At 37.8% G+C, this 27,641-nt stretch overlaps 2 protein-coding genes across 4 annotated transcripts; both read left to right on the top strand.

Moving 5' to 3' along the window:
- The first annotated feature begins 84 nt into the window (after nt 1-84).
- Nucleotides 85-17,155, top strand: PI4K2B (phosphatidylinositol 4-kinase type 2 beta). The gene is made up of 10 exons (XM_071743818.1): nt 85-554; nt 4,606-4,763; nt 9,754-9,954; nt 10,465-10,596; nt 10,986-11,139; nt 11,467-11,534; nt 12,073-12,172; nt 13,628-13,761; nt 14,424-14,483; nt 15,529-17,155. Exons 1-10 carry the CDS (start codon nt 269-271, stop codon nt 15,700-15,702), a joined length of 1,467 nt encoding a protein of 488 aa, XP_071599919.1. The 5' UTR covers nt 85-268; the 3' UTR covers nt 15,703-17,155.
- A 200-nt stretch (nt 17,156-17,355) lies between these two features.
- Nucleotides 17,356-27,416, top strand: ZCCHC4 (zinc finger CCHC-type containing 4). Of its 3 annotated transcripts, XM_071743816.1 has the most exons (14): nt 17,356-17,462; nt 17,727-17,845; nt 18,215-18,297; nt 18,730-19,005; nt 19,501-19,581; nt 19,890-19,962; nt 21,510-21,660; nt 22,144-22,244; nt 23,367-23,488; nt 24,052-24,127; nt 24,615-24,666; nt 25,364-25,508; nt 25,636-25,747; nt 27,166-27,350. In XM_071743816.1, the coding sequence occupies exons 1-13, from the start codon at nt 17,369-17,371 to the stop codon at nt 25,724-25,726; spliced, it is 1,464 nt and encodes a 487-aa protein (XP_071599917.1). In that variant the 5' UTR covers nt 17,356-17,368; the 3' UTR covers nt 25,727-25,747; nt 27,166-27,350. The 3 variants fall into 3 exon arrangements, with proteins under 3 accessions (XP_071599917.1, XP_071599916.1, XP_071599918.1); XM_071743815.1 differs by lacking the exon at nt 25,636-25,747 and having other exon boundaries at nt 27,166-27,416; XM_071743817.1 differs by lacking the exons at nt 17,356-17,462; nt 18,215-18,297; nt 25,636-25,747 and having other exon boundaries at nt 17,725-17,845; nt 27,166-27,416.
- Nucleotides 27,417-27,641: the final 225 nt, after the last annotated feature.

The following is a 27,641-nucleotide window of genomic DNA, read 5'->3' as shown; positions in this document are numbered from 1 at the left end:
GCGTCGGGTCGGGGATGCTCGGAGGTGGGGGGCGGCCCCTTTAACGCAGGTGGTGCGGGGGGCGGGGCGCCGGTACCGTGCGCCTGCGCAGGGCCCGACGGCCACGGAGCAAGCGGCGGGGGTGGGGTGGCCGGTAGCGCCATGGGCTGTGGCGGAGGGGATTGAACCCGCCTCGGCGGAGCCTCCTCCTCCTCCTCCTCCTCCTCCTCCTCCTCCTCCTCCTCCTCCTCCTCCTCCTCCTCCTCCCGCGTTCAGGCTGCGACCGCCCATGGCGGAGTCGGGTGCGGAGGATCCCGACGAGCGTCTGCTGCTCCTGGAGGATCCGGCGCCCCAGGGAGGGCCACCCTGGGGGTACTCGCAAGGGGTGAGAGCCGCCCCCGGCGGGGCTGTGAGGCTGTGTGGGGAGCTGGGGCTCGAAGAGGAGGAGGAGGACTCGGAGGAGGACTCGGAGCCCGAGGGGGATGGAGAGGATGAGCCTCTCCTCCGCTCCTCCAGCAGCGGCCGCAGCCGCCGAGCGGGCGCCTCCTGGAGCAGGGATTCCGGCACCGCCGCAGGTAGGGCCCGGGGGACCTGCGGGCAGGGCTCGGGGCAGGGTGGCTTTGCCCAGGTGAGGCTGCCCGGCTGCTCTCCGGGGAGGGGGGGGGTATCCTCTGCCCTGTCCTGCTAGCGAGGCTGGGAAAGTACCCGTGGGGACTGAAGCACGCGTGGTGTGCCGAGCCCGATGCCTCCTGGAGCTGCCTCTGTCTCGCAGGCTGCCCGCGGGAGGAGGAGATGGGCGAGGGGCAGGGGTGCGGTGCCCTTGTTCAGCATATGGGCTCAAGGGAAGGACCTGGGGATGGCTGGAAGTTCAAATGCTTTGCATTTACGCGCAGGGCTGCCCCAGCTCATTTTCATCTTCATGAGTGTCTCCACTGTTGCTTCTCCTTGTTCTGTCTCCTGTTTTGTGAGGCTTTGTTTTTTTGCTTCTTGTAATGTCATTTAAAAAAAAAGCAACAAACCGACAACTTCTGGCGTTGCACGTTTTACAGGCTGTGTTCTGTGGCGGGACTGGCTGTTGCTTCCTCAACACTTGGCAAACTCTATCAAGTTTTCCTGTTTCACCAATTCCAACAATTATTTGCTTGTGACAACTATCTTTTTGTCCTGTAAAAAAAAAATCTGCACTGTTTCTGTTATTTGCTCTAATCGTCCATTCACTTCGTTGAGCCATCACTTGTATTTTCATTTTTAGGTATAGATTCTTCAGTCATAGTTTGGGCTTTCATAAAAAAATTACCAGCTTTCTATGTTTTGAAGTCCAGTCTTGGAGAAACGAATACAAGAATTTAGTTACAGATTTGAAAATAAGCATGGCCATTATCTAATTGTAAATAAGCAGGGAAGATGATAAACTACACAATAGTTAGTGCTTACTTGCTCATTTAGACTTTGAAGTTTCCTGATTCTGTGCAACAAGTAGATGTACATCTAGGAAAGGAAAAATTTATGGACTTCTGTCACATAATAGGGTTTGATGTAATTATACCATAGGATTTCTGGCCAGAGCCTGCTGAAAATTGTTCCTTTTGCAGCAATAGCGTATAAAAAAATCCAAACAAACCCCTAGTCATTTAAGCAAAATATGTCATGCTAGCAACCTTTTTAGTAGCCATAGAAAGCTTTTGCTGGTGTACTGTGTTTAAGCATAAGAAAAAGTCTCTTCTTAACCAGTGGCCCCCATGTGTAGACCAGATCTGTCATGCAGACATGGCATTCAAATGTTCAAGTTTTCCTATCTTATTCCCACTTAGGATGTGTTAATGAGACACTTTGCTTCTAGCAAAACATAGGAGTTAATTCTTCAGCCCTGAGAGTAGAGCAGTGGGTCTGGGGTGACTAGGATGGTGAATGCAGAGATCTGCCCCAAGAGGATGTAAGAAAATCTCAGAACTCTGACTGATTGCAGCATCTCCTGTCTTGCTCTTGTTTTCTTGTCCTTGCTGTGTCTTGTGGCTGAAACTTAAAGGTGCAGGATTGTTTCATGTATCAGGTGGAACAAACGTGCAGTGGGTGTAATTCATGCATGTTATTGCAACATGCAGTTGTTTTTGTAATGGAATTATGGCCAGAAAAGGAGACACTATAGATAAAGGTGGAATTGGTTGAAGGGAGTACCTTAAATTATGTTAGTGTTAAAACAGAGTGAAGCTGGTTTAGTATTGAAGGAGTCCATACATGTTACTCTTCCAAAGTACATCAGTTTAGCTTCTCTCATGTTAACTTGACAGAAGAATGTGGTGAGGTGTATACAAGGCTGACACCATTTGGATTTTCTGTGGTGCATTCTCATCATTCAGGTGTAGCAGCTTCACAGCCCTAGGCCTTGTCCAAATTAATTTGAATAAAATTATTGAGCTTGACAGTTAAGCTGGGTCTGTGTAAGTCCAGGTCTTCTGAGTGGGAGTTTAATGATGAGTAGTTTTCAAGAGCAAGTGAAAGAAAAAACCTTGGTTAGTTGTAATTATAAGCTTAGAGACTATGCTAGGAGTAGGTTGTGACTGTAACTTACTTTTACAGTGGAAAACATGATTAAAATAATTTTTGAAGAAGAAACCAACTCAGAAAGCCCTGCCATATTCAGCAAATACTAGCTTCAATTAAAATGGCTTATTTTCATATGGAAAATTATTTTCATATGGAAAATATGCTTTGATAAACCAAAAGCAAACTTTTAAAAACTGCAAGTTTCCTTGTTTTCAGCCTCTGTGTTTTTTATATGGCCACATCATTGTGGTAACAGAAGGCTTTCTAGGAGCACAGAAGCAATAATGAACGAAACTTAAGTTTCAAAAATTATCTTATCTTTTTCCTTGAACATACAACATAATGTGGTTTGCTTGCTTTTAAATTGTTTTTTAATTGGATATGTTCTTTTCCTGCAGTTATCTTTTATGTTAGAAAAGATGTGTTTGAAGAATTCATTCCAGACTTCTTATGGTTTTAGATTCTGGAAGGAATGCACAAAAATTAAAAGCTGACCTTTGAGGAAATTCTCTTCTGCATAGACAGCTTCAGTCCCTGTGATAGAAAGTTCTTGTGTTGGTCTTCTTTGTCTGAAAGGTCAATATGCAGAGCAACTTCATAAGGATGTTTCATTTCATTTCATTTAGTAACAGTATTATGAATAGCCCCAATTTTGCTTTCACTGACCAAAAAAAATGTAATCACAGCTCAGTTGCATGATGCACTGTTACTTGTGTAGAAATAGTTGAGGCTTGGATAAGGAGTAGGAACCACTGATTTAAATTGGCTTGTTTCCATAAAATTAAGTGTATGTGTTAAATGCTTTGTGACAGGGAAATCTTAGAACCTTTTCTCTCTCTCTTGGTGGTTGAGTATGAAATATAATTTATTGATGGTCTCTGGCAGTCCCCAAGAAAAGTCTTGAAATGAAACTTTACTGCAGATGTATTGGCCAGGTAGTGTAACAGATTCTGGTCCAGTGGGTTGGTTCTGTTGATGGTTTTGAGTCTTCTCTTCCTCTTGTCAGTTCAGACTGATGTTTTCCTGTATTTTGTGCTTTTTGGTTGTTTTTGCTTGGAGGCCATGTTATCATTTGTGGGTAGTTCATGCAAGCAATAGTTAAAGTTCTAGGAAACTTCCAAGAATATCCTATGCTGCAAAAAGATGTTGCAGATCATCAGGAGTAATTTTTATATCTTTAATTTGACCATCCACAAACAGAGTATCAGCTGTGTAAGGATTCTGTGACAGTTGTAATTCCAGAAGAATGTGTGTGCTTTATTTTATCTTATGTTTCTTCAAGTGCTGAAATGGGAACAAGGCAACTTCATCTGTGACTGTTTTATTTAGATGACTGTAGGTGTTTCTTAAGGCAGAAATGAGCCCTAATGCACAGACACATAAAAATGCACTCATTAACAATGTGGAATAATCCTGGCCTTAAGTAAGTACAAAGTAAGGTACACAAATACACGGTTTCAAATAATTTGAAAGAGTTTAAATAGAAGTATTGAATCCTGGCAATTTCTAATTATCTTTGTAAATGTTTGCATAGTCATAGAATTTGCATAAATGCCTGCATAGAGTTGATCTTCTGGTAGTTATGCAAGGAAATTGTAGAAGTGGTTAACAGTGTTGTAGTGTTGGAATGATAATGGCATGCAGTACTTCTTGGGGATATTGGTGCCACTTTTCAGCTTACTTTCAGGTAGCTTTCCTTACAAAAGGACACAAAAATCTTAAAAATTATATGCAAGATCTTTATTTTTTTTTACCAATATAATTTTGAAGAGTTTGGTTTTTCTAATAGGATTCCTTGTGTAAATAATTTTTTTTAAAAAACCTTAAATATAAATGCTTGTGCAGTGTTGCAGATCTCTTAACTAGTTGTTAGAGACTAGGTTGATTTACTTCAAACAAAAGGTTGATTAGATAATCACTGGGTAAATTAGTGGGAAAACTTGCACTGCTTTAATGGACCAGATTTTCCAGCCTGTTGCTGAAGGGCAGGGAATACTGCTAGCTTTTCTGTCTGTTTACTTATGTTGTTGTTAATTCCTGGTACAAAATACGTTTAAAAATGTTTGTCTTCTTGTTTTTCAGGGCATACTGGGCACACTGCTGATATGAATGTATTTTTAGATGATCCAGAATTTGCAGAAATTATTCTGAGAGCAGAACAAGCTATAGAGTGTGGCGTTTTTCCAGAAAGAATCTCTCAAGGATCCAGTGGGAGTTACTTTGCCAAGGATCCAAAAGGGGTGAGCATGTTACTGTAAAGTCAGAGCCACTACCAGCAGTGAGTTTAAAATGGAAGTTTTAAAATCCTGTTTAAATAGGAATTTATTTAACGAAGTTGCTTAGTAACTTACAGTATGCAAAAATCTGTTGGAAAAATCAATGTAAGCAATATTCAGATTTCTAGTTAAGTCCTGCAGCATCAGCTAAACTAAACTGCTATTTCTCTGTTGCAGTTTCACCTTGTTTTGAATGATGTGCACTGAAAAAATACAGAGAAAATAAAAGAGCATCTTCAACATCTGAAAGCAATTCAGGGGTTTTTGTGTTTTGTTCTTTGTATTAATGGGTTTTTTACACAGCTGAACTTCTGATTTGGGTACTGTTTAGGTTTCTTTAGCAAAGCCTTTATTTAGCCTTTTTATCTCTTTTCTTCTAGACAGTCTTTTAGGTTATATCTTCTTGCTCCTATACAATTGGTAGATAGGCAAGAAGAATGATACAAGCAAATGAACCTTTTTACTTGTGCTTCTCTGCTGAATCTTAACTTGAAGGTTTGTTTTCCTGTCTCTCAGTGCTAAAGCTACATTGAATAGGGACCATCAAAGAGGTGTTTTTAGTTTACTTAGGGACAGAGAAGTAATAGTAACCTGAATATGTTGCCTGAAAATTAACATCTTGTTAGAATTACTTACTAAGAGAATGGTGTTTCAGACATACCTTCATATTCTTTTCTTTGTCTGTTTACTGACCTGTTCCAAAAAGTAGGACTCTCCAAGCCCCACATCTTTGAATTGTTGTATCTGACTTTATTTTAAGTGCAATAAAGTCTTCTGGTCTTCGGTAGATGTAAGTGTTCATTAATCCTGAAGACTGCAGCAATGTTGCACATGGAAGGTGTAACACTTTAAGTGCCTAGGTTTTCAGAACATATTCAAGTTTTTTTCCTTGAACAATGTTTATTTCCCATTAATTTAGGAAGGGTTTTTTGTGTTTAGCTTTTCTCATGTTATTGGTCATTACAGAATATTTTTCTAGTTTGCCACAATATTTTCATAGATGTCTGATATGCTTTAATGCTACTTTTCTGGTGATAGTTTTTATACTTTATTAAATGAGAGGGTTTGTTTGTTTTTTTAGAATTGTTACCTGACTTAATACAAATAAATATATGAATTTATGTCATGGCCTTATACTACATTTATTTCTAAGATGGAAGGTGGCAGAACTACTCATTCAAAATCTTCTAAGAAGTGCACATAGCAGTTCATACTCAGATGTTCCAGGAGCATTTGTTGCAATGACCCCCTTCATTCTGGTGGAGGAGAGACAAAGCAGGTTGGGAAGGGGGTCTCTTCTCTCTCTTTTTGAAACTGGAAGGAAAAAAATAAGTTCTTTAATCACTTTGTGGGATTTTTGCTGTACAGGTACAATACTGTTAATGTGAAAACCTGTTCAAAGTTTCATCATACTACTTAAAGTTGAGGTCACTTTCCTACCTCAGTAGTTTAATTCTTAGTTGGTTTTCAGGTTGTCTGCTTATATCTACATGTTCAGGGTATGCTGTTTTTAAAGAGACATTTGAAATCAGGGTTATGTCTTACTTAGCATGCAACAAGGAAAAAATCTGAGTAATCAAGTATTTGTTTAAAGGAATACTTTCTCAGAAGAGCAACGAATGATGTGTCTGAAGAGTATTCTTCTAAAAATGCTTTAAAACAAGTTAAATAGGTTGTTTTTTAGTTTTTTTTTTCCTTGATGCTGTGCACTGGAGGAAAAGATCATGCTTGTTCTGCACATATGCAAGAATCTATGTTGTCTGAAGCCAAGAGACTAGCAAATTGCTTGAGAGACTCAGTATACTCTGGGGCTAATAAGGGAGTACTTACACATCATTTTTATATCTACAATATTTTGGATGGAGCACCTATTTCCTTGTTTCTTGTGTGGTAATTTTCTTGTTAGTTTTAGTTCTGTTTTGCAGTAAAAGTGTTGTTTTTGTTACTATTTAACTTCCTGGTAGTGAGTTGCAAGCCATTGATTTGACTGTAACTATTTAGGAGAAATGAGTAACTAAAGAAACCCCTCTTTTTTTTTTTTTTTTTTTTTTTTTTTTTTTATGTGGGCCAGAAAAAGATGCATTGCAAAATATGACAGTATTTTCCAACATGAGGCTGTGAAAATAATGGTACTGATTCCCTAGCTGACTTTTAATTTTTCTTTTATCCCTTGCACTAAATTTAGGGCTTATCTAACTGTGTTCAGTTCTGTGCCCCTCAGTACAAGGCTATTGCATTGCTGGAGTGAGTTCAGAGAAGGGCAGTCAAGGATGAGACTAGAGGAAATGGTCTGAAGTTGTGTCAGGAGAGGTTTAGAGTAGGTGTTAGGAAGAATTTCTTTTCTGAAAGTGTAGTCAGGAACAGGAATGGGCTGCTCAGGGAGGTGATGGAGTCACTATCCCTGGAGGTATTAAAAAAACATGTAGATGTGGCACTTCAGGATGTGCTCTAGTGTGCATGGTGGATTTTGATCTTGGAGGTCTTTTCCAACCATGATAGTGCTGTGTGATTCTAGGTTTATTATCCATTTTGAAGGTGTGATAAAACTTTTTTTTTTTTGTCAAAAGTGAGACTCTCATTTGTCGAATGGATTTCACGTCCTGTTTGACAGAGTGTTGCATCATGTTGTTCAGACCAGTTTTGTGACTCTGTTCTTCTTGAGCAATCTCTTCTCCCTTATGCCAGGAAAGAGCTTATTAAAGGCATGCTAAGCCTTCTTACTGGTTAGCCACTGAGGTGTTTACCCACACTAATACCAAGTTACAGACAACGTAACCTGTTTCCATCTGTCTTGGCTTAGGCAGTTATCACCTGATTAATCCTGCCCACTGAAGAAGGGTAATCAGTGAAAAAAAGGAGACCTGCGGGTTGAAACAAAACCAAATTTAATAAACTCATAAAAAAGAACTGCTATTAGCCCCAATACTAGTTGGAAATAAAGTCATACTCAGTCCATGTAGCAGTTGCGAGCTGCGCACTCCCATCACTGGATGTTGGATGTCAGGCACTAAAGCTCCACAGCTCCTGTGCACGATTTATTTTTTTTTCCCCACAACTGGGTGCTGTGATCTTGTCAGAAATTACAGCTTCCCTTAACAGAAAGCTGATTCTACAGTTTATCCTAGTCAATCCAGGACACCAGTAGTTCATCCTGTTTGCTGATTTGAGTCTACCGGAAGGATAAAACTAAAATTACCCAATTAAAATTGCTGACTGTTTGCATTTGTTGGCATAGGTGTGTACTGACATGGAGCTGTTCATGGTGTTGAGCAGCACTAGTGCTGAAGGGTTGAATATTCCTGCAGTTGATGTTTATTTGTATATGAAACAAACTGCTTTACGTGGTTTTGAAAGTTTAGTTAGTGACAAATAGGTAAGGCCAATGGAGTCAGTCAGAAGTTGATCTTGATTTGGAAAAATTAAGGCTGGACTTGGTAGTTAGTATACACACTGTCTGGTCCTCAATAGCAGTGGCTCTGCAAAATTTAGCAAGGTTCTAACTTATATGAAACCTTGAAAAGCATATTGAGAGTTGGTAGCATAGCAGAGTCCTGTCCAGGCAAGTGATGCAAGAGAGCCTTGACAAGGCATGACTCGAGAGTGGCAATCAGCTTTGGTGCCACAACAGGCAGTGTTTAGCTTACTGAGCCATTAACTCCTTTTGATAAGGATTCAGGATATGTGAAAATGCTTTTTAAGCAGTTGTTCTTAAATATTTATGAGATAAGAATTCTATTTACTTACCATGGTCTAGTGAGAAGGAATGAAGATACAGAATTTCAACAGCCTTTCCCTTGATCTATAGGAAGGTCATTATGCATTAGGCTGAAGTTTATCACAGAAAATTGGAAGGTTATATATTCCAGTATGGTAATAATTTTGTGGTTTGAGGTTAACAAACAGAGAATTATATGTAGGAGGCACCTAGAGTCATCATCTATTTAATGCCTGTGTTGTGGAGCAGGATTGTATTAGCATGAATCCCAGTGACAGCCTAACTAACCTGCTGTAGGTGGCATCCTGTTTTGGAGAGTCCACAACCTGGCAGTCTGTTCCAGTCTGGAACCACTCTTAAGGCTCAAGAGAGTTCTTTCTTTTCAGCTTACCTGCTGGGATTCAAGCCTGTCATTTCTTGGCTCGTTAACAGTAAATGTGTTGTTCCTTTTTTCTGTGTAGCAACCTATTACGTAGTTCATTGTGCCCCATTTTCTGTTAGGCTGAACAATCCCTCTTCATACAGTCTAACATTATTCAGTTTTTTGGTGCTTATTCTCATTGTTTTTTCAACTTTCTCCTGTTTAAAAGTTTTCTTGAAGCACAGTGTCCATGATTTGTTCTCCTGAGTAATTTTAAGCCTTACTACACCTCTCCAATCTAAATGTTGGCTGACAGTGGGAACCATTGTCAGCTTTGAGTTGAGGAACCTACAGCAGGGGCAAATGACACCACTCTGCAACTGCAAAGTACAGGACATTGTGATCCATTCTGAATTAAACCAATAAATAAAATAGAAAAGGTTAACGTTAACATTTGATGAGCTGCATTATGTGTGTTTCTCACTTTCCTGCAACCAACATGTCTCTCTCTGAAATACCTTGTTCATGAGTAAATTGGTGGGCTGAAAATTACTTCTCAACCCTTTTTTGGGGAAAAGAATATAAAAAATGTATGTTCTAAAATGCAGTCCTCTAATTTTGAAAACCACTACTATTTACTAGCTAGTTTTGATTTTCTCTTACAGAGAACTTATTTTGAATTCGTAGTTCTTTGACACAAGCATTTGATGGTAAATATCTTTGGAATATAATTATTTTATTTCATAACCTGAAAAGAACAACTGTAAAATGCAGTGTATAGTAAATAAAAGCACTTCCAGCTAACTAACTTTCAAAACAATTTTAGCTTTCCAAACACAAAGCATTTATACTTTTATGTTTTATATTATTTCTCCTAGAAAATTATTGGGGTGTTCAAACCAAAATCTGAAGAGCCTTATGGACATCTAAATCCAAAATGGACCAAATATTTTCACAAAGTCTGTTGTCCTTGCTGCTTTGGCAGAGGCTGCCTCGTGCCAAATCAGGGATACCTCTCTGAAGCTGGTGCCTATCTTGTGGATGAGAAGCTGGGGCTAGGAGTTGTACCTAAGACAAAGGTAAAAGTTAAAATATGTAAATTGTTGAGTGCAAAAATATATACAGTGACAGGTTTGTCACTCTCCGGGCTGTAGCTGTGGAAACATCCCTGTATATCATGCCCTAACCTAAATATGTTATAAATTGTTGTAAATCCAAAGGCACAGTGGTTTGGTGTAGAAGTAGTGACTGGTTTTTGTTCTAAAGGGTAAACTTGTGATCTGAATTGAATCTCTTCTTTGGAACCACTTCTAGTTTTCTAGTATTTTCTGACATTTTTGTGACTTTTGTTTTGATGAGATGCATCCAAATTGCATTATTGCCAAAAGCTATTGCAAAAAATCCCACTTTGAAGTCTTTAACCACTTTTTTGTTTGATATATGTAGAACGACAAATATTCATCTTTTAATAGAAAATCTGTTGGAAGTGCCTGTTGTTTCCTTTTTGACAACTCAGCACAAAATTTAATGTAATTTATAATTCAAATAATAAGGAATTCTGAGCTGCGTTTTTACTTTCATATTTTAAGGTTGTCTGGCTTGTCAGTGAGACCTTTAATTACAGTGCAATAGATCGTGCAAAGTCAAGAGGAAAAAAATATGCTTTAGAGAAAGTGCCAAAAGTTGCTAAAAAATTTAATCGAATTGGACTACCTCCTAAGGTAAGATAAAAACATTATTTTTGTGTATTTCTTGATTCTTAACACAGAATTTTGAATTAAAAAAATTGGTAGCATCAGTGGTGGAAGAAAACTTTGTTGCTTGTTGAAAATCTGAGTGACTGAAATTTAATAAATAACTGTCTCTGTAAAATCTGCCTACCTTTACATCATTTCTGTATTTCAACAGTTCTAATTAAAAAAAAAAAAAGCAAGAAATAATCACAAAAAACCCCGCATTATTTGAGTCATAATTTTTTCTTTATAATTTAATGTTTAGAATTCCTTCATTCTGAACTTTGAAAGCATAGAATTAGCTTTTCTGTTAAAGTTAAGATCTGTTGTGTGACCCCTCCAAGTGCTTTTTCCAAGTGCAGTTTCTTATGTTTCAGGTTGGCTCCTTCCAGCTGTTTGTGGAAGGATACAAGGAAGCTGACTACTGGCTCAGGAAGTTTGAAACTGATCCTTTACCTGAGAACACAAGGAAAGAATTTCAGTCACAGTTTGAAAGATTGGTTATCTTGGATTATGTCATCAGAAATACAGGTATTAGTTCCTCTCTGTATCTGTTCGCTTTTGTGGTGCAGAACGAGCAAGCAGTGCTGGCTGAAAGCTGTTGAAGTCTTTTAGTGCATTTCAGATGCTTTTTTCACAACTGAAGGCCACACTGTTGCATTTTAAACTTAAAAAAAATGTAGTTGGGATTCAAGTATTAAATACTGCAATATGACAAAATCCAAACAACATGGTTTTGACTGTTACTTGATATTTTTAAGCAATGTAGGAGTTGAATATACAACACAGTCATTGTATATAACATTAGATGGTGATTTATTAGTAACTGGCAGTTGACATGCATTTTTCTGTTTAAAGACAGGGGTAATGATAACTGGTTAGTCAAGTTTGAAAAACAGGATGATAGACCTGATCTGTCAGAAAAGGTAAGAAAATTGTACTCAGAAACTTATATTTTTTAAGTTGGTTTTTTTTGTTTGTTTGTTTGTCTTTTTTTTTTAGTTTTAGAACTTGGTCTTTCAGGGAATTAAGTGCATTAGGCTTTAATCCCCATGCATGGTGTCAAGACATGATAATTGCAGATTATTGTAGGCAAAGTGAATGAAAAAGCTCTTTGGGTTAGACTAGCCTAGCTAGACCAGTGCTGGAAGTTATTTTTAGTGTTCTGTATTTTTTATTTACTAGCTTGGGCCTATAATAAAAATAAAACTGCCTACTGTTGCTCAAACACATTTCTTCAGCTATTTATGTGCTTTGCTTATCTTGTATTTGGGGAAGGGCTCCTTTTTCCTGGTGGTAGAGTAAGTATTATAAATGCTAGGGTTTGTTTGGGCACTCCTTCGTATTGTTTAAGTTGCCTTTAAGCAGTGAAGCTAAAAAGTATATTATTTAGTATTTTTAAGGCATTTCACTGTTTTTGTAAGCTCAAAGGCATCACTTATTTTTTAAATATTCCCATTGTAGGATAGCCAATGGATTATAACTCAAGAATCTACTATTAAAATTGCTGCAATTGACAATGGATTAGCATTTCCTTTTAAGCATCCTGATGAGTGGAGGGCATGTAAGTATTCCATTCTTCAGTCATCTTCCTTCTGGGAAGATACTTGAATGATCCTATTAGAGTTCTTTTGTAGTTGAAAAACTTTTCATCTGGCAATTCTGTAAGTGTAAACATGTAGCATGATGGTGTTTAAAACTGCAGACTCTTGAGAGCTTTGAGGATATTTTTTTGATCACTAAATCTGGTTGATTGCCAACGATAACCTCCTCAAAGCCAGAGAACAGCCTATCCAAAAGGTAGGAAGTTGGTCCAGCACAGCTGAACAGGGAGCTCCTTACTGAACTGTGACACAAATAAAGTACATGCCAAAAAAAAAAAAAAAAAAAAAAAATTGATGTGGAGACTTCCCTGGAATACCAGAGACTTAGTCCAAAAGTGCAAGAATGGGAGTCTGGAAAATCAAAGTTCAGCTGGAGTAAAGCTAGCAGAGCACATGAAGGGCAACAAGAAAGGCTTAAGTAAATTAGAGGTGAGACTGGAACTGAAGAAAAGTGCTGCAAAGACTTAAAAGCAAAAAGTGTAGGAGAACAAATAATGCTTCAATTTTTTCTTGACATGGGCTCAGTTTCCAGTTGCAAGATTTGTCCTTAGCTCTCAGGGCTCATAAGCAGAGTTTCTGGGAATGAATCATTATCCAAAACAGAAAAAATGGATCACTTAAGCACAATGGACATAGAGAGGCTGATGGAGGTATTTGGGGGGGTGTTTTAAACACTCTGGGAGCTGTCATCCACCCTCAAGAAGGGCAAGATGCAGAGTACAAGGGATGGTGGGGTTGCCAGCCTAACCTCAGTCCCCATGAAAACTGTGGAATGAATCCTCCTGGAAGCCATGTCCAAGCAGATGAAGAACATGAGGATGATGGAGAAACCAGCATGGATTTACCAAGGACAGACTGTGATAGACTGATGTGACAGGTCTGCTATTGGTGATGTTCCTCAGTTCCTGCACCTGGTGGTTGTTTAACATCTGGTAATATTGCTCTTACTACATATCTTGAAAAAGCTGTTTAATAGCAATTATGTGTAAAGGTAGGAATATTTTTCTCAGTGCACTTAGAAGAAGGCATTTTGGTAGATGAAACGTATTAAAATTAGTAGCTATGTTTTTAATTCTTCAGTATGAGTTAAACACCTGAAGTATTTATTTGATTGCAGTGCAGCCTTTGTTTTACCCCAAAGGAAACTGCATTGCTGAACTAGGAGAAGGCCTCTACTATCCAAATTTGGATACCTTTTTTACTTACTGCTTCAGCTAAAAGTGTATGACTTAAAATACATTTTCACTGTTTGCCAAAAAGGCTGAAAAGCTGCTTTTGTAACATAGCCAAAAGAGGCATATGGGGGTAACAATGTTATGAAAAATAGGAACTTCCACTAGGCTGCAGGGTAAACACTTCAGAATTATTTATTTTTCCTATTGTTAATCATGAAGTGGTCTGTTTTTCTACAATAGATCCCTTTCACTGGGCTTGGCTTCCTCAAGCAAAAGTTCCTTTCTCTCAGGAAACCAGAGACTTGGTTCTTCCTCGCATTTCTGATATGAACTTTGTACAGGACCTTTGTGAAGATCTTTATGAGCTATTTAAGGTGAATTGAGCTTTTCTTTGAATTACTTTGAATTACTGAAATAGTTAATACCTGTAATGGAACAATTAGGTGTTTGTTTCTTTTTATGACTTCTATCTGTCATGATGCTGAGGTGTTTTAGCTTGAACACTGGCATGGTAGAAAAGATCTATATAATTAAGGGGAAGCTGTGTCACTAATGTGGCTAATTGATAGCAATCAACCATCTGAAAATATAATTACCTTTTATATATCTCAGTTTTGCATAATCAATTAAAGCTGATTAACTTGGGTAGCTCAAGTCTATGTGAAAACTCCATTTAACATACCTGTGTGATGTGTTAGTGATTGTCAGATTTCCAATAATACAAATGATCAATAATTTCCCATCATTTGTATTTCCAATAATACAAATGATCAGGATGGAAAGAAAGAGGATTTTCAAACTTGATGAAAATGCAGCTGTAACTTCAAAACTAGATTCTGAAACACACTTGCAGTATTCATATCTTTGACTTGGTTGTATTCAAAGTGACTCTGGGTTGTTTGTTAAACCAGTGGAGGTTGAAATATTTAAGAAAGCTGAAGAAGAAAGTATTATTTTGCCAGAGTGAAGGTGAGAAACAGAGTGGTGGAATGTGATGGAATTAAGCTTACCTACCATTTTTTTTTTTTTTTTAAAGACTGATAAAGGATTTGACAAGGCTACTTTTGAAAACCAAATGTCTGTTATGAGGGGGCAGGTAAGACTGCTTGTACATTTTTATTCATATATTTAATTTATCATCACTTCTCTGCTTTTTGGTTTTTTTTGGTTTTTTTTTACAGCTACAAAAAGTGAAACCTATTGAGCTATAGACACTGGAAGGTATTTTTCATCTGCAAAGACTAAATTTCCTATTTGCATATAAATGAGACAGCAAACAGTGTACTTTTTTCTATAGAAGATTTTTCTCAATGCAATTGAGTTGTGGCTTTTTTGGAGGGGATAGAGGAGGACTTAATACCTGTTTAGAAGGTATTTTAAATAGCAAACACTGGAGAAGAGTATAAATTTGAATGGAAGATGTGGGTAATTCTGTTATATATTAAACACACCTTTCTTTTGGAGTGTTAACTTCATAGAAATGCCTCTCACAAGAAAGCAGTATTAAGTAATAATTTCTTCATCTTAGCAAATGGCAGAAAGATACTTAGAACCAATGCAGTTTCTCTCAGATGAGAAATTTCATGCTAATTAAGTGGTGGGGGTTTTTACCACTGAAACTTGAGGAGAAGGGCTTCTCCATCTTCTTGAGGTTTTAAATTTTAAGGCTGGTGTGGTGTGCTGGGAAACAAGCTATGGCTGAGGGCAGATTATTTAGTTCATTGTACGTATAAAACAGTGATTTGTGAAAATGTCAGGGAATTGGACTAGATAAGCTAATAGTCCCATTTGCCTGAATTTATTGGAACTGCCTTCTGTGTTCATAAATTCCACATGAATAATTTAAAACGGTTCCTAGAGTGGCTTAATCTGACCAGTCTGTAGAGTTTTCTGTATTGATTACCTTTTGTCTCTAAGATCATCTGAAAATTTGGAGAAGATTGCATGAATTATTTAAGATAAGAATATAAAAGCAGTCAGACAGCAGTGGGATGTCATAATGTTACCAAATAAAATATTTCTCCTTGCAATAGAGTGTCATTTAAAAATAGCACATTTGACAACAAGGACTTCCTCAGGATTGATTTAACAGTAAAAATCTGAATAGGTGTCCTCACTTCACCTTCTTTTGCTCCTTTTAGATACTAAACCTGACTCAGGCATTAAAGGATGGAAAAAGTCCCATTCAGCTTGTCCAGATGCCCCGTGTCATTGTGGAGAGAAGCAGCACTGGAAGTCAGGGCCGGATTGTTCAGCTGAGTAATGCATTCACACAGACCTTTCATAGCAGGAAGCCTTTCTTTTCCTCCTGGTAGCACCAAAAACGTGTGGGAAGAGTAAGTTTCTCACAGCTGTAGGAAGCTAATTCCACGTAAAGGCTCTGCAATAATGTCCTTCTGCTCTACCCCAAGAGCTCTGGCTGCCGACACCTCAGAATTTAAATTATAAAGACTTGAGAAATGTATTTTGAATGTAATAAAAGTTTACAATTTTTGTGTCAAAATTGTGAAATCTTATGTCAGGGAATGAGAAGAACTTGTCCATATTGTATTTTTATAGGCTAAATTTATGTATTCTGAATAATATTGTGAATAAGGGGAGATAACAGTTTGCATATGCTGAGAAACTACTTTTGAATACAACAGGATTTTTTTTTGTTTAATATAAACGTTGAACCTCTACACTATCAATTTCTTTTTATATGGTCTTAAAAAAAGAAATGCAGAATGTTATCTTTGATTGTGAAAATGCTTTCCCTTGGAATTTCTGCCTGATATTTTAAGCTGTTTATAGATTTTTTTTCATAGGCTAGGTACTTGAAAAGTCATGCACTAAAAAGAAAATATTAATCTATTGTTACAAACAGGTGTAAAGGAAAAGGGAGAAAAATGCTCCAAAGAGGTTTTTTGCACATGGGGACCAAAAATAGTTGAATTTCAGCAAAATTCAGCCTGAATGAGTGCATGCAGTTCCTACTGTGACAAAATAGCCTGGGTGTACATTTCAGAGGTTGCAATTCTACCTGTAAGTTTCAAAACTTACATATATAACCACATGTGTGGAAAATTGTGATATTTCTGTATAGATCCATGACAACAGAAGAACTGCACTATGTTGTTACAGTTTTTATTTTGCCATTTGTGTAAATCTGTTCCTCAGCAGTCACTGGGCTGGTTCTGCACCAATAACCACAGGAGCACTGATGTGTTCATCACACAGCCAGCCTGCCTTCTAAATTTATATCTACATACAGGTATTTTTTTTGACCAAAACAAACAAAAACAGGACTGTAACAGAGCACAGAATGCTATTGTGTCCTTAGCAAAGCTGTGCTCAGCTGCCAGTTGCCATTTCTCTTTATGTTACATCATGGTTCCAGACTTCACGGTCATGTCCCTAGGTCTGTGGCTTATGTAATACAGTAAATATTTTTATTTTAATGATTTTTCTGGACGGTTAAGACTGGGAATGGGAGAAAAATTGCTGCTTTTATGAAACCTTCAGTATTTCAGACATTTGCTGTATTTTGTAACTCTAAGCAATACTGTTGATCTCAAACACAGTCAAACGCTTGTGTTTTATATAATTCTGAGTGGGTGTAAATATGAAGGTGGCATGCCAGGGATTCACCTGATGAGCTGAAACGTTTAAGCCTTAAATGTAAAACTCCCTGGATGCTGGGGTTGAAGACAAGGTGGAGATGAGCACTTTGAGAAACTTCCCATCATTGTTTTTATCCAGTTTATTAAAAAAAAAAAAAAGAAAAAACCAAACAGAAAGATGCTGTTGATGTACCTGACATGCCTACTGAAGAAAATAAAGGTCCCATCAGAACCGCCCGGGTTTGGGCTCCGCTCTCTGTCCTTTTGGGGTCCCCGTGGGGTTCGGGATCTCCCCGCGCCCCTCCCGCCTCCTGACCCCGAGTCCGCCGCGCCGCTAGGGGGCGCTGCCCGCCTTAATCCGCCGAGGGCTGGCGGGAACATGGCGGAAAGCGGCTGTGGGGATGCGGAGCGGGCCGAGCCGGGAGGGCTGGACCTGCTGGGTTTGGTACCCGGAGCTCCCAGCTGCCCGCACGGTGAGCCGGGACCCCCGGGAGAGGTGGGGATGGGGGGGTGGGCACTGCGGGGGCTCTGGAGGGCCTGGCTGAGGTGGTCGGGGCTCCCGGGGATGGGGGGGTTTGGGTTTCTCCGTCGCTCGTCTCCTTCGGCCTCCTCGGCTCCCCCGGGAGGGCTGTGTGTTTCGGCAGCCTTGGTTAATGCTTTGTTCTGGGAGCTTGAGGTGAAGGCCTCAAAACAACTGTTGATGTCCCTTGTGTCCTCGTATTCCGTTTGTCCCCTAGGGCCTGCTCTGCTGTTTGTAAAGACCGGCCAAGGGAAAGAGGAGGGACGAAGATTTTATGCTTGTTCAGCTTGTAGGGATAGAAAAGACTGTAACTTTTTCCAGTGGGAGGATGAGAAGGTAAGAGAGTGCATCTGCTGGCGTGCATCAGGATGGAAGCTGTATCTCTCTCTGTCTTCATCATAATCATGTTTTGAGTTTTTCCTTGAGTTTTTGCTACCTGTGGTAGACAAATGGAATGTTTCTGTTTATTTTTTTGCACAGTTTAAATTCACAAGGTGATCAGGTTGTGCTGTTACACTGCATGTCTCTGTGCTGCAGTCATGGGTGTTCCTCTGCAACTACAGTCCAAAGAGTGTGATTTTTCTCCTGTGCAGCACAACTAAAGCATTTCTTCTGTGATTCACCCTTTTTAATACTGATGTTTAATCCCCAACACAAGAGCATTGCTTTGTGTTTTGTGACTTTTTATGTACATACATTTTACAGGTGTCAGAAACCAGGCTTGCAGCTCGTGAGGAATATAACAGAAATCATCAGCCTTCTTTTACACACAGGCAGAATGTGGAAAGGTATTGTTCTGTATTTTTCAGTGAAAATCCAGCAGTAAAAGTTTATTGATAATATTGATAATATTTCAGGATTCTTTAAAATACAAAAATGTGCCAGAGGAGTTTGGAAAAATAAGAACTGGTTGACTGCAAGAAGAAAATAGCATGAAGCATCTAATTAAACATGGTATTTTCAACCTGGGAACTGTATCTTCTTTTTTCTTTGTATGTATAATTTTTGCTCATGACATGCTAACAACAAATCAGTAGCAGTTGAAATTCAAAAAATGACTCCTGATGTTTGTTTGCAATAGTAAAGGATTGTCAAAAGAATCAATGGTAAAATGCTTAAATGTCTGAGCTCTTACAAAATACTAAACCCCTTTCATGGCTCCCCTGTGCTTTATACCAGCTTTTTCAAAATCTGTTCCTTGCTGTCTTTTGTATTTAAAGGTATAGGAGTTTTGTCCTTTTGCCATTATCAAAGAGGAGATTTTGCCAGGAATGCCAACAGTTGCTGTTGCCAGCTGAATGGGAAGAACACTCGGATCACCAGTTCCTTTGTGATATCTCCACTGCACAGTTAAAGACTCCCAGTAAACTTCTGTATCCCCTGGAGAATAAAAAGACAAATGCACAGTATCTGTTTGCAGACAGGAGTTGTCAGTTCCTGCTGGATCTGATTGTTGCTTTGGGATTCAGACGAGTGCTCTCTGTTGGAACTCCTCGGTATGTCAGTCAGGACTGGTACTCTCAAATACTGCTGTCTGAAACACCTTGCAGCTCACTAATGTTTAAATAATCAAAAGATTCTCCCATAGTAAGAGGTTCACTATGCTTTAGTTGGTTGGTATTATCCAAAAATCTTGTGGGGTCTTGCCTTGAGCTTGTAAGAGACAGGAGAAGAATGCAAATAACACGTGCACTCATACACTGTAAATGTCCTGTTCTGTTTCTTATGTAACATACAGTGAGTTTCTTTGCTTATTTTTGGGCTATTTTTAAGTTTATGGTGATCCAGTAGGCTCCGCTGCCTTCTCATTTTTTAAGACTAACATATTTTTCTAACTGAATATTAGCCAAATGGAATCATCCAAATTCAGATTACTCCATTTTCTCTTTTTGGTTTTAGGTTTAGTAAAGTGCCAGGCATTCTTGTCTTGCAAGGTGTTTTCTGAAGCCAGTGATTGTGTGTTAAATTTCTTTGCTCCAATTACACTTCAGGCTTCATGAAATGATCCAGACTAAGGCATCACAAGAAGAAGATTTCAGGGTTAGAAGCCTTCTGCTAGATATTGATTTCAGGTAGGTTTTGATAATTGTTTATCTGTTTGAAGAGTATGTACAAAGATTTGTGTTCTTGCTGCTTTAGAAGGTTGATTTGTGGTTTACCCTTTCCTGTGTCTGCATCTCTGTTCCTGCACACAAATACAAATGCTGCCCAGTATATAAGAACAGTAATTGTACTTAATAATTCCCAGTTTTGGTATGTGTTGTCAGTAATGGGAACCCAAAGATGTTTTTCTTAAGGCCTTGTTTCCACTGTAAATGCCCTCTAGGGCAGGCAAGCAGTTGTTTATTTTTTTTCTACTACTATAAAACTTATTTTACAGGTATTCACAGTTTTACACAGAGGATGAATTCTGCCACTACAACATGTTTAATCATTATTTTTTTGGTGGAGAGGTAAGGTAAAGTGTTTCTGGAGTGCTTTGTGATGAAGTACATATCATTGATGAAGAATTCTGTTAGAAAATCATGACTAGTTAATAGAAAACAGCTATCAAGAAACAGAAGTGGTCAACAGTTCTGGAAATCAAGGAGTGACAGTGCCTCTTCAGTTATTCTCTCCCACTTGATTAAAATCAAGATAAAGTTAGTTATAATACCTGATGTTACACACTTCTGCTTTTATTAAAATGACAGTTTAGGGTAAGTCCCTGCCACATATAAGTATTCATTAGCCCTGTTCTTGTGTTCCTACAAGAGAATAAATGGGTTTATTCCCAGCTTTTACAAGTCCAGCTGATGCTGGGACTTGTTCAGTGGTACTTGAGGTGGGAGGGAAAAGGAGTGAGTTCCTTTCTGCTTTATTCCAGGCATGCAAAGTCAACAGGTTAACCTTGTCATGAGGTTGATTTAGTTTCACAGTTTAAAAAAAAATGGTGAATTTCTTGTTTCTTTTTAAATGTCACACAGATTGCTTAAATTTGAGTTAATTAGGCAACCTGCAGCTGCAGTGAGATACTTAGTGAAGCTTTTTCAATTCCAAATACTGATTTCAAACTTTTTGTCCTGATACTTTACTTGCTCACTCTTTGTTCTTCCTCTGCAGTTATCAGTAAGCCACCCATGATTTGTATAAAAAAGTTTAATTGCAATGCCATTCACACTGTCTTGATAATTATCAGATTTTTTTTCATTATAAAGCTGAATTTTGAACAGGATCTTGAGAGTAAAAGGAATTGTTTAGAATAAAATGGGAGGCTAGTCTGAAAGCCTTACCTTTGAATTTTTGAAAAAAATTATTCTATTCTAAGTTTTGCATTTTTCAGTAAAAATTAAAGGACTCTTCATCTGCATAATAAACACTGTAATGTTCCTTTCAAGGTGCAAAAAGGTGACGCCTGTAATGACTCTGTATTGCAGGGTCTTCAAGGACTGAACTGCAGCACTTTTGAATACATATCAGTGTTAAAAATCTATTTTTGGAATGCAGTAGAATCTAAGTAACAGCTGAGAGAATAATGCGAGATGGCAGCGAATAAATGTTTGTATTTGATTTAATTGTAAAGTCCAGGTTGGGTCACTAGAATTTGCACACAGTATATTTTTATAATTTTTATATTTTTATAACCAGTTATGCCTGGAATAAATTTTCATTATTTTGGTAATGCTTTACAGAATAAAACTAAAGTTAGAGGGCATAAGTAAAATGTATTTCTGAGCCTACGCTTTTCTTTCTTTTTTTTCCAAGTTAAGTTTGATACCCTTTGGAAGAAGACTGTCTTAAATTTGAACTGCATCTGTCCTTGATACCTTACCTAAAGGGTAGTCCTTGTCAGGGCTTCAAATCTAGTTCTGCTTTTTTAAAATGCTACACAAGAGGAGATTAACCTCCACAAGAGGAAATAACTTTCATCTTTGAAGTTGAAACTTCTAAAGTAATAATTTTATAAGTATTTTTACAGTTCTTGAATCAGTATTTCTCAAAATTAATCTCTTTCTTACAGGCTGCCTGTGAAACATGTAGGAAATTCTTGTATCAAGACAAAGGTGAAAGAGTCATTATGGTAACTGATCCCCCATTTGGAGGTTTAGTGGAAGCACTGGCTTCCAGTTTTAAAAAACTGATGGCCATGTGGACAGAGACAGAAAAAGTGGGTATGTATTACATCCAGAGAGGTGGGCTGAGCCATAACATCACTGTAAGAAAAAACTACCTATTTAAAAACCTGTGATTCTTTCTCCTCAGGTGAATGTGACTGCATTCATGTTATAATTTCTAAAGACAGACTATGTTATATCCAGTTTGCTCTGTTGATGCTTTTAGTTTAATAATAGCTAATTCTTTCTTAAGATTTTTTTACAATTCTTTTTAAAAATCTACTTTGCAATTAAAATGGACTTTAAAGGGGGAGAAGAAAAAGCTATCAAACCAGTACCACTTCTTGCCAGCCTAGGGAGGTGATAAGAGGGGAGCTTACAGCTCCACAGGTGACAAAACTTTTTGTTGCCTAAAAGACCAAGTTTTTGCTTTCAGCCTGAGTTACATATCCCTGTTTTTGTATTCAGAACATTTACTGTCAGTTTTGCTTCATCTACCTTTTTTTTCCTTAAAGTTCACCTAAATCTTTTTATTTCTAGGTCATAAAAACCCAGAGATGCCCATGTTCTGGATATTTCCATATTTCTTTGAATCTCGTATTCTTGAATTTTTCCCAACCTTCAGTATGCTGGATTATCAGGTATGGCTGAACCCTGAGCATCTGTCCTGTGCAATGTGAGCAGGAATATCAATGAAAACAGACAGGATGGTACCACAGGCACATGTGCCAACAGGCACATGGGACACCTTCTTGAACTTCAATTTTGACTGCATCAGGGGCACTGCAAACCCTGTGGTGCTCATCATGTGAACCCCAGATTCTGTGTTTGTGTTAGCCATACCTTTGATGATTTTGTCACACTCTTGCAGTTTGTTATATACCTTTACCTCATCTGTCATCTGTCCATTAACTCATTTTTTTGCCAGGTTTTCACTGTGACAGAATTTGCACTAGTTTTGACAGGTGCATATTGCAGAGGGGAGAGGCAGAGTGTTTCATTTTTCCCAGATGCTGAAATGGCAGTAGCTGGGACCAGGGTAAAATGATAGCAATGGAATGATAAGAAATTATGTAATTATTTTGTCCATTATAAGGCAATAATCTGTCATCAACTTCTCCAATATTGTATCTGTTCTGTAAACTGCTTAAGAGTGTGTACATCAATGCTTTTGAGAGTGCAGGTATGGACATCCATAACGTTAGAGTTTTGTTTTCTCATAATATTTGATATATGCATAATATTTGATATTTGTGCTGTGGACAACATATTTGTGTCTCACAGAATGGAAGTTTTTGGAAGAAAATTGGAAACTCATGCTCGGCTAGACTCTGCCTTCCTGCTAGATGAGAATTTTTGTGATGAGTCTGGGAATGCAGTGCTGGAAAAAGCAGGGCTGGGTGGATTTGCAACTTTGTAATTATTCTGAGATAAATTAAGGTGTACATCAGTTCTTGCCAGCTAGACAAACAGTATAGTTCTGTTTCTTTTTAAGAGATGCTCTTTTGTAGAACAAACAACTGCAGTGTTACCTCAGAGATCTCATGCAGAAGAACAAAAAGGAATAAATAAAACAGTTTAGCTTTGATACCGTGGTTGCACAAATTTAAAAATAAATGAGACAAAATACTTGCTGTAGAATTTGTAACGTAATTTGAAGTTAGCCTTTTATATAAGGCACAAATAAAGATAATAACTATGCAAATAGTTCTCTTTGCACTTAGCATTCAGTTGAACACTCTTTCTATGGTCTTATTTTCTAGGTAGACTATGATAATCATGCACTTTATAAACATGGCAAGACAGGTCGGAGACAGTCCCCTGTCCGTATCTTCACAAACCTTGCCCCAAGTATGATTGTACTTCCTGTAGAAGAGGGCTACAGGTAAGATATATTAATGCTCAAGACTCTGCTGGTTCTTAATTAGGGGATGAAGTCTCTAAAGGACATGGAGATGGTGCTGTTCAGTATTGTCAAGCCTAACTTGGATCCCCAGCTCAAGAGCACATTTTTCTGCCTCATTCTATGGTCACATGTTCTTTAAACAATATATAGGAGACCTGGGCACCTAAAAAGAGGTTTACATTTTTGGCATTTTTCCTCAGTCTATAGGAAATATGAGACATATTTGCAGCTGATAATCAGCGTGGTTGAGACAGTGTCTAATAAAATCAACCCTGTGAGAAGCATCAGGAATGGAATTAGCATGATTTCCTGCTGATATTGTTGCTAATTTGAATTCAAACACTTGAATTTTACTTTTGGATGTACTGTGTCTGAACAATTATGAGGCCCTGGTCCTAAGTGGTGATTTTATGCATCAAAACCGTTATCTTTAATTTCTCAAAGTAATTTTGCCATCCTTATGCTTATTGTTCAACTTGTATATAATTAATCTGCATTTCTTGAGCAAACCGTGGACCAATATATTTAATGTTTTTTTCCAGGTTTTGTGCTCTATGTCAACGGTATGTTAGTTCTGGTAACCAGCACTGTGAGCTATGCAATTCATGTACATCAAAAGTAAGTATTATGACTTCTTTTTGGGATAGGTTTTTTAGCAGTAGTCAAATAACTTCCATAATTTTTGCTCTTTTAAAAACTTGTTCTGATATTTATTTCCTTGGGAAACCCCCAGTCAGTTCAGTTTTTTATACTTACTAATAACTTCACAGGACATAATTCATAGCCTGCTGGGAATTAATTTCTGTTACCCCAATTCCTTTGTGTTGGAAATATGACAGGAAAATTTTGCTACTTGCCACTTACACCACATTGTTTTCATCAGTGGTCTCTTGACATGTCTTCTAATTTTTCTTGCCAGCTTCAGAGTGCAGCCATTTTGCTGCTGTTGTCATGGATTCTCAGGACTGCTGCTTTAAATTAAGAGTCCTTCCTACAGAGGGGTTGTTTCTGTAAATAATGGGGACTGTACATCAGTAGTTCAGTTTTAAGATTGATTCAGTGTTAGGTTTTTTTTAACAAACCTGCATTTATTCATCTTTTGTAGGATGGTAGACGATGGAAACACTGTGTTCTTTGCAAAAAATGTGTAAAACCCTGTAAGTACATAAAATTACTTTTTCTAAATCAAAATACACTTACTATTAAAGCTATGATCCAGAGAAACTGGGATGATGAATGAGAAGAAAAAATACTCTGTAAAAGAACTAAAATGCAATAATTCAAAAGAGATAAAGGAAAAATGTCAGTTTCAGACGAGTTGCCAATTGATAACTTAGGTACATTTACACTATGTAGAAATCTGATAAAATCTTGTCAAGATGTACTAAATCCAATTACATTTCTTATAGGAAAACTTACTTGCCATTTGTTCCCTGATTTTGTGAACTTTTTCATTGGAATTTTATAAACACATAGACAATTACTATCTTATTTGTGAGGGCATTATCAAATTATCTGCAAATGCAGTTTATTTGTAGCTGTGTTTAAATAGCTGAAGCAGTTATTTTTGTGACAGAAATTGCTATTTGTAAAGTCCATTTTAACATCTGGAATATTTTTTATATGAGGAGTTCCTACTGGATGATATATCTAAAGGCAAAATAATTCAGTTACACTGCAATAGTTACACAGTGTATCTAATGAAGAAGTACCTGGCTGCCTTATAGAATGTGATAAGGGACCTGAAACTGACTACATTCATCTTTGTAAAACAAATTTTAAAACCTGATAATACAGCATCCAGATAATCTTTCTGAACCTTTTCAAGAGTAAATCATGCTATTTGTTTTGCAGCTTGGTTTCACTGCAACAATTGCAACTGCTGTGCTCTTCAAAACCACTCCTGTGAGAAGGCTGCTGCTGGATGTTTTGTTTGTGGCAAGGCAGGGCACAAACGTACCACCTGCCCCAGTCTCTCCCACACCAGAACAGTTTGCCAGTAAGTGTGATATTGCATTAATATAATAAAAGATAGCACTAAGATGAGATTAGATTTTATTTCATGGGAAGAGTTTAGAAAAAGATGATTTTTTTTTTTTTTTTTTGGTTTTGTGTGTTGATGTCAGCTTTCACTTGCTGTATTGCTGGGGAGGATATACTGAAGGAGGATACGATAGAGAACAGGCAGGTCACTTACCCTGGCTCCCAGTTCCTTAACTGTGGCTTTTCTTTCAAAAAGTATCTATATGGATCCCAAACATGAATGGTGCACGGGATAGCTCTGTCAAGGAGATTCAAAATTAATGAAACACTTTTGTACCCTACAGACACCTCTTAAAAGGGCAGAAAAAACTCACTACAGTGTTTTTATTGCTTCCTGTCTCTTCTGCTTTGTTGTGGTGTCTTTTTGTTTTTTCCTTGTAATTCAGGGGCTCTCTGTGGTATGGTTTGTATCTTTGCCATGTAAGATCTGTGTTAATGAGGGTGATATTAAGTACTTCTATTCTGCCATGGTTGTGCTTCTGTAACATACACAAGCACGTATCTTGTATGTATCAGAAGACAGTAAAAATAAAAATGTATGTGATCAAACTAACTGAAAAGAGGAAAGGGGATTTGCTAGGAGCTGATCCAGTGGGTTGATTCAGTCTTTTCACTTTGGGATAGTTGGCCCACACTTCTGTAACTTCCTCTCCATAGTGTGTAGATTTGTTTGTGATTCTTTGCTTGAATGTCTGTGGCAGTGGAAATGCAAATCTTTCCTCCCAAAGGATGTACCTCTGTTGCAAAGTGAGATTCAGATTGGTAACTTCGTGGACCAGCATCAAGAGATTTATCAGATGGCTGCAATGCCTACACTAGAGGTGTATTGCTTTATGTCCTGCTGTGATGTTAATGAGTTTTGGTTATGGAGCATTAAAGCTAAAAGCTAGGAATATTTCATTTTACATGTCTCTCTAAAAATTCCCTCCTTTACTGTTTTTTCTCTTTGCTTAAAAAGCTAGAAAGGATTCTAAAAGAAATTCATGAGGACTCATCCATTATTTCTGCCAAGTGTGTGTTGTATTGGACTGACTTTCAGGTCATTGGTTATTTTTTGCTGACTTATTGCAGGGGATAAACTTAAGTTTCTTTTTCTAATACAAACATCTGTATATTTTATTTGTTAAAAGTGTTCATACCACAAAACACTGAAATATATCCTCTGTCAGAGAAAGAAAACAACCCACTTGGTAGTTATATTTAGGTTTTGTATTATTTCTGGAAGCCTTTGTAATGTTAAGTTTTACGTACTTCATGCTAAACCTGCCTCGTATATATTAATGCTTTATATATTGAGCTTGAAAGTCTGTATAGTCTGTATGTACTTTTTTGTACTTTTTTAGTGGCATTTCTGAAGTTTTCTACATGAGTTTAAAATTAAATGCTGAATAAGTACATGAATAGAAAATAATTACTGGCAGTAAAGTGGATGAACAGTTTAGGAAGATGAAATGTAGTAACACTTGGATGATGGAGTACAAGTTCCTTTTACTTCTTTTGACAGTACTTCTGACTTCATATACTTACATGGACAGTTTATTTAAAATACAGGCTAATGGAGGAATACCTTCCCATTTTATTCTAATCTGCATGTTCCTTTTTTTGCTTTACAGAGCTGACAAAAAGCAAAGACAGAAAACTCTAAAGAGGGTGAAGATGGGCATCTGTAAAACATCAGCTATAAAGCATGCTATATTCTTCAGAAAGAAAGTAAAGAATAAGAAAAAAAAAGCATGACTCCTTGCTGATACGTAGTTATTAGTACTTTTTTATGTATTAAAAAAGCATTCATTCCAAAGCCTTGTGATTCCATTTTCTAAAATGTTAACATTAATATCCAAAATAAAACCTAATTGAATTAAAAGTGTTGTTTCTTTTATTGTACATTGTTACTGGAGTGCACACACACACAAAGCTACATAAACCACCCCGCAGGTATTGCAGCAATCTGGTGTTTTTAGGATTAGCTGTTTGTTTGCTGTAGTGAGAATCTGAAGTCCAGGGAGGAGAGGGCTGCCCAGAGGGGAGGTGCTGGGAGATGCAGTGTTGTACTGGGGGCTACTGGGGACTTTGGGCAAGGGAGGAGTGA

This window comes from Heliangelus exortis, chromosome 4 (genome assembly GCF_036169615.1).
Source record: "Heliangelus exortis chromosome 4, bHelExo1.hap1, whole genome shotgun sequence".
Lineage (NCBI taxonomy): Eukaryota > Metazoa > Chordata > Aves > Apodiformes > Trochilidae > Heliangelus > Heliangelus exortis.
The sequence above is the reverse complement of the archived record's forward strand: the minus strand, read 5'-3'. Positions and strand labels throughout refer to the sequence as shown.

Excerpts from the sequence above, each read along its gene's own strand:
- PI4K2B (XM_071743818.1), top strand. The coding sequence starts at position 269 with ATGGCGGAGTCGGGTGCGGAGGATCCCGACGAGCGTCTGCTGCTCCTG. Across the intron at positions 11,535-12,072 it reads GACCTGATCTGTCAGAAAAG|GATAGCCAATGGATTATAAC; the intron begins GTAAGAAAATTG and ends TTCCCATTGTAG. Across the intron at positions 14,484-15,528 it reads TGTCTGTTATGAGGGGGCAG|ATACTAAACCTGACTCAGGC; the intron begins GTAAGACTGCTT and ends TGCTCCTTTTAG.
- ZCCHC4 (XM_071743815.1), top strand. The coding sequence starts at position 17,369 with ATGGCGGAAAGCGGCTGTGGGGATGCGGAGCGGGCCGAGCCGGGAGGG. Across the intron at positions 17,463-17,726 it reads AGCTCCCAGCTGCCCGCACG|GGCCTGCTCTGCTGTTTGTA; the intron begins GTGAGCCGGGAC and ends TTTGTCCCCTAG. Across the intron at positions 17,846-18,214 it reads TCCAGTGGGAGGATGAGAAG|GTGTCAGAAACCAGGCTTGC; the intron begins GTAAGAGAGTGC and ends TACATTTTACAG.